Raw genomic sequence first — 10801 nt, forward strand, 5'->3', positions numbered from 1 at the left:
GTTGGTACCATTTTGGTTATTAATCATGTTTTTTTTCATTTTGGATATAGAATTATTGGATATTATAGTAGTGCTAATTTTGTCTGTTTCTTTTATTTAGACTACTTTTGCTATCTATCGTTCATTAAGTTACGCTATTCTACTTTGAAACATTTTTTTTTAATTTAACACTTCTTTTTTGGCTTTAAGTTATATTTGGTTCTCTGATTTAAAGTATTGTATTTCTAATCATGCTTATACTGATATCTACTTCAAAAAACATAGGCCTGAATATTCAAGACAAAATTGTTTCAGTAACTGTCAAGTCATCACTAAAATGACAATGAGAATCAGTAAATGACAACGGCTGTATCATACATTTTTCTTTCGTAGCTTAGAGGACTAGTTTACTTTCAGAATGTACAAATCCTGATAATTTACTCACCCCCTTGTCATCCAAGATGTTCATGTCTTTCTTTCTTCAGTCGAAAAGAAATTAAGGTTTTTGAGGAAAACATTCCAGGATTTTTCTCCATATAGTGGACTTCAATGGGGATCAACGGTTGAAGGTCCAAATTGCAGTTTTCAGTCATTTTCTTAAAATACTTTTTAAACACAAATATTTGTCTTGCACTAGCTCTGCCTCCATGCATTACATAGTCACGTTGGAAAGGTCATGCATGGCGTAAGCGAAAGTACTGACCCAGTGTTTACAAGTGAACATGCAAAGTCAAACGGCCAATTTTGAAGTTGGAGTAGAAAATGAGAGTTTTTCAGCCTTCCCCTACCTTTTTGAACTGAAGTACACAAACAAAGAACTAACCGTGCATGAAGTAGTGGATGCACATCGCAGAGCTGGGGCAAGATGAGCATTTGTGGTTAAAAAGTATATATATATATATATATTTTTTTTTATGACCGATTGTTTCACTAGATAAGACCCTTAATCCTCGACTGGGATCGTGTAGAGCCTTTTGAAGCTGCACTAAAACTACAATTTGGATTTTGGATCCCCACTTAAGTCCACTATATGGAGAAAAATCCTGGAATGGTTTCCTCAAAAACCTTGATTTCTTTTCAACTGAAGAAAGCAAGATATGAACATCTTGGATGACAGGTGAATTATCAGGAACCATTCATTCTGGAAGTGAACTAATCTTTTAACAGCTAAAAGATCTTAATAACTGAAAAAAGGGACTTTCATTCCTGAGATCTCCTTCTCCTTACACTATTCTTATACTATCTTTTAATAAATATCAATGCACATCAAAAACTGCACTGAAAATATTCTAATTATGCTTTAAGGTATGAACTTTGAATTAATTTTGAAACTGTTTGTCCACAGAGTCTGTGAGCTGTGCAGTGTGGGACGCTGTCTGCCCCGTTGTCATCAGACGTCATGAGCTGGAGCTTCCTGACGCGTCTGCTGGAGGAGATCCAGCACCACTCCACGTCGGTGGGGAAACTCTGGCTCACTGCGCTAGTTGTCTTCCGCATCGTTTTGACTGCAGTGGGAGGCGAGTCCATATACTATGATGAGCAGAGCAAGTTCGTCTGCAACTCGGGTCAGCCGGGATGCGAGAACGTCTGCTACGATGCCTTCGCGCCACTCTCGCACGTGCGATTCTGGGTCTTTCAGATCATCCTCTCCGCCATGCCCTCTCTGCTCTATATGGGCTACGCTGCCAATAGGATTTCACACAATGAGAACTTGCGGGGTGGTGCGGGGGCCGGAGCTCCAGCCGCAAATGACTCGGCGGGGGGCGGATACACCCAGCGTAGACCGAGAAAGATGTACTTTGGTGCACGGCAGCATAGGCCAGGACATGAAGATGGGGAAGAGGAACGCGAGGACGACCCTATGATTTACGAAGTGCCTGAGATAGACAACACACGGCGTGAATTGGTGCCACCGCGTCCTAAACCCAAAGTGCGCCATGATGGGCGCCGGCGTATACGAGATGATGGTCTGATGCGAGTGTATGTCCTACAGCTGCTGACGCGCTCCGCACTGGAGACGGGCTTTCTGGCGGGACAGTACTTGTTGTATGGCTTTCGCGTGGAGCCGATCTTCGTGTGCTCGGATAAACCCTGCCCGCACAATGTAGACTGCTTCATCTCACGCCCTACCGAAAAAACCATCTTCCTTCGAATCATGTATGGTGTCAGCTGCCTATGCCTGCTGCTAAACTTTTGGGAAATGATTCACCTCGGAGTGGGAACTATTCGTGATGCACTACGCAAACGAAACGAATCTGCCACCGATGACGAGTACCAGCTCGGCTTGCTTGCGGCAGGAGGCGTGTCTGTTGGAGTAGGCGGGCCTTCGCTCAGCGAGGGGGAACCAGGAGGTGGAGTTGGGGGCGGGGTACGAGAAGCAGACTATGTTGGTTATCCCTTCTCCTGGAACACCCCTTCTGCACCACCAGGTTACAACATCGTGGTGAAGCCCGAGACGATGCCGTACACCGACCTGAGCAACGCCAAGATGGCGTGCAAGCAGAACCGTGCCAACATTGCCCAGGAGGAGCAGCAGCAGTACGGCTCCAATGAGGACAACTTCCCGTCTGCCGGTGAGGCGAGACCGCCTCCCATAAACAAAGATGTGATACAGTTAGAGGCAGCGATTCAAGCCTATACCTTGCAGCACCATGCTAGCAATAATCACGATGAGATGAACGAAACCAATGACATTGATGAGAAGCCTCAGAGCAACATTACCACAGCACCACAGAAGGACCGAAAGCAACGGTCCAAGCACGGAAAATCTGGGAGCGCCGGGAGCAGCAGCAGCAGCAGCAAATCGGGAGAAGGCAAACCATCTGTCTGGATCTGACATTTGCACACACACCTGAACATTACACTCAAGTGGTGCACACTATCCAAATCTGCAAGTTTTTTTAGACACAGAATATCGCGTGTATCCCACCGATTACAAAGACTGGGAAAATATGCTGTATATCTCTTTGAAGTGCTTTCAGTGCCTTAAAGTATGATGGTGTTTTAGTGCCAGGTTAAAAAAAAAAAAATCTAAAATTATGAGAAAGTCAAAATATTTCAAGAAAAAAATTGAAATTGCGAGAATAAAGTTGAAATATTTCAGGAATAAAGGCGAATATTTTCAAAAATAAAGTTGAAATTCTGAAAATAAAGTCGAAATGTTTTGAGAATAAAGTTGGAGTGTTTCGAAAATAAAATTTAAATTACGAAAATAAAGTTGAAAGTTTTCGACAATAAAGTCTAAATGTATCAACAATAATTAAAAATATTTTTTGAGAATAAAGTTGAAATTACGAAAATAAAGTCGAAAGTTTTCGACAATAAAGTCTAAATGTTTCGAGAATAAATCAAAATGTTTCGAGAATAAAGTTGAAATTACGGAAATAAAGTCGAAATGTTTCAAGAATAATATATAGAAATAATAAATAAAATTGGAAATAATATTTAACGTCTTCCATTCATTATTTGTAGCGTGCCAGCCACCCAGTATCCGCAATAATGTTGTGCTTTGTTGCTTTTATATATATAACAGATTTTCAAATTTTGTCAGTTTTATTACAAAATACAAATTATTAATGTGTTTTTCCTTTTTATTTCAAGTTTATAGCACGTAGGAACATCAGAAGGAATGAAAAAACAGTATAGCCTAATTTAATTAAACAAATTTCTCATTTTAATCGGAAAGATGAATGATTCACATGCAAATACAGCCACATTAAAGAGTGTAAAAACACATTATTGTAATAAACACATTGTTTATATTTCGCTATAAAACTGACAGAATTTGAAAGCTGAGACTTTGGTATATCTCCCGGTGCTCCCAATCCAGGCCATTTGCATGCGCAATAGACTAGAATATACTTGCAAAATATTAAACTTTAATCTCATAATTGCTACGAATTAATTCTCGTAATTTTGACTTTATTCTCAAAACATTTTGGCTTTATTCTCGAAACACTTTGACTTTATTCTTGTAATTTTTTACTTTATTTTTGGAACATTTCAACTTCATTCTCGAAATATTACGACTTTAATCTCATAGTGGTTTTCTTTTTGTAACATGGCACTAAAATGCTGTCATATTAAAGAAACTCCAAGAATGAGACAGATTTTTTTTTCTTACTGTTTCTTGATCTTCCTAAAATAATCTTGGTCACTCAAGATTATTTCAAACTCTGAGAACATTCCCTCATAATCCAGAAAAACCCATCAAAAAGTTTGGAACTATTCGGTGAGTTGAGAAAGTCTTCCTATCGGATTCTTTCGGGAGAGCGATGACACTACAATCCGATTCCAAACCAGCTGTCTTCCTTTTTTCCAGTGTTAAACAATAACTTTTGCATCACAATGCCAAGCTATAACAATGCAATGATACGCCAATGCTGTGGTGGTACACTGTGGTCTTCAAGACCCAACAAACAGTCCTGTGAAATAAGCTGTAAATCTACATTGACAAACAAACAGTGCAGATGTTTTCATATCTATGGGTGTTTGAGGAAGCAGTGCCATGTCTTCCAGTTCTAGAGATTCTCTAAGTTTTGAGATCTCTGTAGCATTTCTAGTCACCAAGACTTGGGATATTCAGTTGATGGATCCACATCCTACTATGTTCTTGTACTATCCCCTACTGGTGAAGAAAGCAGTTGCAGTCTAGACTTATCAGCCATAGAAATATATACAGGGTCCCAAGGTCTTGGAAATAACATGGAATTTTAAGTGTGATTTCCAAACCTGAACAAGTTTTGAAAAATTAAAAAGGAAAGTACATTAAAATGAAATTCAATTAAGTGCTTTACAGTTTCTTCCGATTTTTAAAAAAACAAAAAATCATGGAAATCCATTGCTCATAAAGTGTGGAAATCCTATACTTTTATGTGCATATGAAATTAATCATGACCCTGGACCACAAAACCAGTCTTAAGTAGCATGGGTATATTTGTAGAAATAGCCAAAAATACATTGTATGGGTCAAAATTATAGATTTTTCTTTTATGCCAAAAATCATCAGGATGTTAAAAGATGATAAAGATCATGTTCCATTAAGATATTTTGTTTATTTTCTATCATAAATAAGTCAAAACTTAATTTTTGATGAGTAATATGCATTGCTAAGAACTTCATTTGGACAACTTTAAAGGTGATTTTCTCAATATTTTGCACCCTCAGATTCCAGATATTCAAATAGTTGTATCTCGGCCAAACCATACATCAATGGATAAATCTAAAAAGAAATTTAAAAAAAATTGACCCTTATGACTGGTTTTGTGGGACTAATCCAAGTAGCAGGTCTAACTTGGTTCAAATAGAGGCTGAAAGTTTAATAGTGACACTCGTCAGATCATGCAATGTAGATATCTAAGGTTCACACACACTGTCTCATATACAATGTGAGGAGTCTTCCATTTTCTCTTACTGCCACATTCCAGCTTGTGAGACTTTTGCCTTTATGTAGGATGTTTCAATTTGTGACAATTGCCATGGGAGACCAAATACTGTTTGTCACAAAGACATCGAGCTACTATGCAGTCATGCGGACTGAGGAAAACACGCCATAGAACACCATTGTGTGTGCCTGCGTGTGTGCGCTTGCGTGTAGCGGAGGACAAGGCGGCGGGGAGTGATTGCATGAGTGCATGTGACTAATAGTTGATTCATGAATTTAAAAAAAAAGAGAAAAAACCCTTTACATATCAGCATTTCAGCAGTATTTATTGATGCTGAAGATTGTGGCATTAGATTTGTGGTTTCTAAGCGAGACTTGACTTGTTTGTATTTTTAAACATCGATTTGTTTTTTTTTATACATTACAAAATAGGTTACAAAATAGGTTTTGTAGGATTTTTTTATGATTTTGTTGCCTTATGGCAAAACAAAGTATGTGTTGTAATCAACCAGTGCAAATACGTGTCCCAGTGTGCTCAGTGACTCCTTTTTTCATAGTCATGATTGAATATGGTTTTGCATGGGAGGGAAAATAGGAATGTTTTTAGGGGGTTTTCCTAATGGAAAACTCTAAACAAAAAGGATTCTCCGGTGCAACTCCTCTGACCTTTTTTTGTGTGGATGTATGTTGGACTTTTAAACAGCTGTATATTGAAGTGCTCCAGATGGATCGAGTCTGAGAGACCCCTCTGCCCCACATCTGAGCACCACTGCGCGTGTTTACGTTTAATGTGTGAGTCGGGGTTAGCCGAGGCGATCCTCAAGAAAAGCCTCTCTCGTACTTTTGTCAGCTGTCTGAGAAAGAAACCCAAGTAGTAAGCTACTTTACTTCAGAGTTTGACACATCGCTTTGAAAGCAAGCCTTCTCAGCAGGTCACAATGAAGTCTGATGGCATTCTTACTGACGAGCGAGTGTGAATGTGGAAGCATGCGTTTCTATTTATTGCCCTTTCCTGGTTATCAGCAGGCCACTTTAAAGCCCTAATGTGTTTGATAAGACCTTTGTTTGTCCTGACTGGTATGTGTTTCTATAAATGTTGTCACTGTGTTTGAAAATGAGGGAGAAAAAAACACTTTTAATGCGCCAAGCTGGATTGTCCAGCGATGTACAATTATTTCCAATTTTGGAAAACCCTCTCTTTGGATTTGAAAATGCATGTTCAGAGCTATTTTGTTAATAAAAATTGAAATAAATGGCAATGCTTTGTGTCTCGAGATAATATGTGCATTCGGTATTTGTGACCCTCGACCACAAAACCAGTCATAAGTGTCAATTTTCTGAAAGGAAGGTTTATACATTATGAAAAATGTATTTGAAAATCCAGAATCTAAGGGTGCAAAAAATCAAAACACTGAGAAAATCGCCTTTAAAGTTGTGCAAATGAAGTTCTTAGCATTGCATATTACTAATCAAAAATTATATTTTGATTTATTTACGGTAGGAAATTTATAAAATATTTTCATGAAGCATGATCTTTACTTAATATCCTAATGATTTTTGGCATAAAAGAAAAATCAATAATTTTGACCCATACAATGTCTTTTTGGCTATTGCTACAAATATACCCCAGCGACTTAAGACTGGTTTTGTGGTCTAGGGTCCCATTTAAAGGGTTGATTGTCTCTTTGTTCATCAAAGGAGTGATTCCCTAAAAAAAGTAACTAATTACGTTACTTAGTTACTTTTTATGGAAATTAATGCATTATGTTACTTTTGGGTTACTTTTGCATTACTTTTTAAATCTAGGTAGGGCTTGACTGTTTGGTTTTAATATAAAAAGTTATATTTTAAGTAAATGTAAAAGCCCTTTCACACCAAAAAGTGAACTGAATAAGCCTCAGGCTGAAGGAAAAGTAAATTCATGGAGAAGAAAGTTCAACACTCTTCAGCAATAAAAAAATGAAGCACAAATGTCAGTCATCTAAAGAAATTTTTGCTTAATAGTATGGTTAAACTGGATCATCAAAGGTCAGCAGCAAAGACATTGGTTAATAAAATACATAAAGGATTTATGTCATTTAACATTTAAATATTGCAGGTTTGTGTCATATTCTGAGTTTGCATTTCACTGTTTTAGTCTATTTGGTGAATAATGAATCTGTTTTTTGCAAGTGAGATGAATTAATGCATGTTCACATTTAGTCTAGAACTACAGTAAAATCATGTTCACACAACGCACACAACGCCTATTTAAAAAAGTAACTCCGATATTTTCTTGTAAATTAAAAAATAATGCATTACTTTACTAGTTACTTGAAAAAAAGCAATCTGATTACGTAACTCACGTTACTTGTAATGCATTACCCCCAACACTGATTATTCATCCCTATTTTTGACATGTGACGTGTGTGAGAAAATGGTTCGGCGAGCCACGTTTGTCCCTAACTCATGTCCATAACAGTTTCTTGGAATTAGTCTGAGCAAGTTTACTCTCAGAATGCATTCCATAAGGCATCAGATTGGCTTGTGAACCATAAACAGATCATGGGAGAAAAAAAGCAGTAGTGTCAAATGTGGTTCCCAATGGGAATGTCTTTCCCTTAAAAGGGTGTAACACAGATGCAGAAAAACCGGGTCGCTGGGCCAATACGAATGGAATCCCCCGAGTGTGTGCAGAGCAGCTTGCAGAATGTTTCAAAAACATAAAGTGTATGCCATGCATCTATTCTCCAAACCGCTTATCCTCAATAGGGTCACAGAATTGACAGCAAATTGAAAACACAGACAACAGAGTACAAGGGTCAGGATGAAAGATAATTTTGGAATGGAGGAGGCAGAAGGTGTCTGACCTTCGGCCTGTTGATAACATTAACACACCAGATTAACAAATATATGTTTTCCATAGTTGTACAGCGAATATCTGCTTGGGTCGGCCAAAGCATTGTTTATAACACAGATACATCAATTTGTTGCTTAGTGAAATTTTCACACAAGAATTAATTCAAGGGTATTATTTTGGCACTTTTAGCAACACTGCCCATTCAGTAAGCTGACCCAAAGTCCATGTAAAGCAATATTATATATCTGACCCTAGACCACAAAACAAGTCATAAGTAGCACGGGCATATTTGTAGCAAATTGGGTCAAAATTATCTATTTTTCTTTTATATCAAAAATCATTAGGTTATTAAGTAAAAATCCTATTCCATATTCATATTCCATGTAACCACGGTTCACTGAAAGGGAACGAGACACTAGAGGATGCAGTGCAAGCTATATGTTTTCCATAGTTGTAGACAGCTTAGGTGCTTATCTGCTTGGGTCATTCAAAGAATTTTCGACACAGATACATAGATTTTTTGTTTACTTTAGTAAAATTTTCAATATATAATTCAAATTTTTTTTGGGGCACTTTTAGCAACAATCCATGCAGTGAGCTGACCTGAAGTCCATGTAAAGCAATTTTAAATATGTGACCCTAGACAACAAAACCAGATTTAAGTAGCACAGGTATATTTGTAGCAATAGCAAACAATACATTGTATAGGTCAAAATTTTACATTATTCTTTTAATGCCAAAAATCATTAGGATATTAAGTAAAGACTATATTCTATGAAGATATTTTATACATTTTCTACCCTAATATATCAAAACTTAATTTTTGATTAGTATTATGCATTGCTAAGAACTTCATTTGGACAACTTTAAAGGTGATTTTCTCACTTTTCTCAGATTCCAGATTCTCAGGTTACACATGTAACCACAGTTAACTGAGAAGGGAACGAGACACTATGGTCAGTGGAGAACACTGCGTCCTCTAATTGTTACTATGGGGACAGAGTGAGAATTTCCTTTGGAAGGGAACAGCTCCTCTTTTGTATTCCGTAAAACAGCTCAGACAAGATCAAATCCTATCTAAATGAATGGGGGAATCCTAAAATCTCAAAAACCGCTTGCTGAACTCACAATTAAATTACGATATTTTAAAGCAGCAACCAAATCTGAAATTAACTGCTCCATGAATGTTGTTTCTTATGCTCAAATAGTGTTCAAACAGCTTATTTTTCAGGCTTACACATTGGCTGGTTTAGCCTCAGGTTACTATGGAAATCGAAGCTTCTAATGGCTACTGCCGTGATGCAATGAATTTACCAAGTTTTGGCCATATAATAATGGTCAATGGGGTGCAATGTTGTGTCGACCCCATTGAATTTCATTATATGGACAACGTCTCAGATTATGCATATAACCACTGTTAAACACTGTGTCCACAAAACAACCACTAGAAGACACAGTATGGGTTTCCTTGAAAGAAAATGTCTCATGGTTCTCTGAGAGGGAATGAGACACTGCATCCTCTAGTGGCCGCTATGGGCACACAGTGTGAGTTCCCTTGATAGGGAACAGCTCTTCTTTTGTGTTTTACAAAATAAAGAAATTCAAACAGGTTTGGAAAAACAGGGGTATTGTAATTTTTCAGATAAACTATCCCTTTAAACAGTTAGTGTAAACTGTTTTGGCCATATATTTAAGGTCAATGGGGTCCAATGTTGTGCTGACCCCATAGAATTTCATAATATGGACAATGAGATACTGCATCCCCATAGTGACCCCATAGTGACCACTGGAGGAAAGTTCCCTTGAAAGGAAATGTCTCAGGTTGCGCATGTAACCATGCGAGATGGAGCGAGACACTGTGTCCTCCAGCGGTCACTATTGTACAGTGCGAGTTTCCTTGAAATACAACTCATTTGTATTTCACACAATAAATTCACACAGGTTTTGAAAATGAGGGTGAGTACTACAGAATGTTAATTTTCAGATAAGCTATCCCTTTAAATAGTCAATTAGTGCAAATTATTTTGGCCATATAACAAATTCAGTGGGGTCCAATGTTGTGTTGACCCCATTGAATTACATTATATGAACAACATCTCAGGTTACAATATGTAACCACAATTCCCTGAGAGGAAGCAAGACACTTCGTCCCATAGAAACCACTAGAGGACGCAGTGTTAGATTCCTTGAAAGGGAACATCTCAGGTTACGCATGTAACCATGGTTCCCTGGCAGAGAACGAGACACTGCGTCCTCTAGCAGCCGCTTGAAAGGGAACAACTCTTCTTTTGTGTTCCACAGAATAATGAAATTCATACAAGTTAGGAAAAATGAGGGTGAGTATTACAGAATTAAAATTTTTCAGATAAACTGTCTCTTTAAATAGTTAATTAGTGATCATTTGTGTTCGTTTTGTGCATTTACGTGTTTTTGTTTAACAAATGGTGAAAAGTCAATTTATAAGCAGCAAACAGTAATAACAAAACTGCTTGCTTTCATGAAAATGTACATCTTATTGTCTTTTAAGTAAGTTACACATTGAATTAAACCATGACCATCTCATTTTTTTTAAACAGATGTATATTCTGTCTCCCAGTATT

At 37.5% G+C, this 10801-nt stretch overlaps 1 protein-coding gene across 1 annotated transcript in view; it reads left to right on the top strand.

Annotated features, from left to right (window-relative positions):
- Window positions 1–6610, top strand: part of gjc1 (gap junction protein gamma 1) — a 43011-nt gene extending 36401 nt beyond the window's left edge. The window contains exon 2 of the mRNA XM_073841571.1: window positions 1325–6610. Within this exon, the coding sequence (XP_073697672.1) occupies window positions 1379–2815 (1437 nt within the window). The 5' untranslated portion in view covers window positions 1325–1378 and the 3' untranslated portion in view covers window positions 2816–6610. The remainder of the gene's footprint in view (window positions 1–1324) is intronic.
- The last annotated feature ends 4191 nt before the right edge of the window (window positions 6611–10801 follow it).

Source organism: Garra rufa, chromosome 1, assembly GCF_049309525.1.
Source record: "Garra rufa chromosome 1, GarRuf1.0, whole genome shotgun sequence".
NCBI lineage: Eukaryota > Metazoa > Chordata > Actinopteri > Cypriniformes > Cyprinidae > Garra > Garra rufa.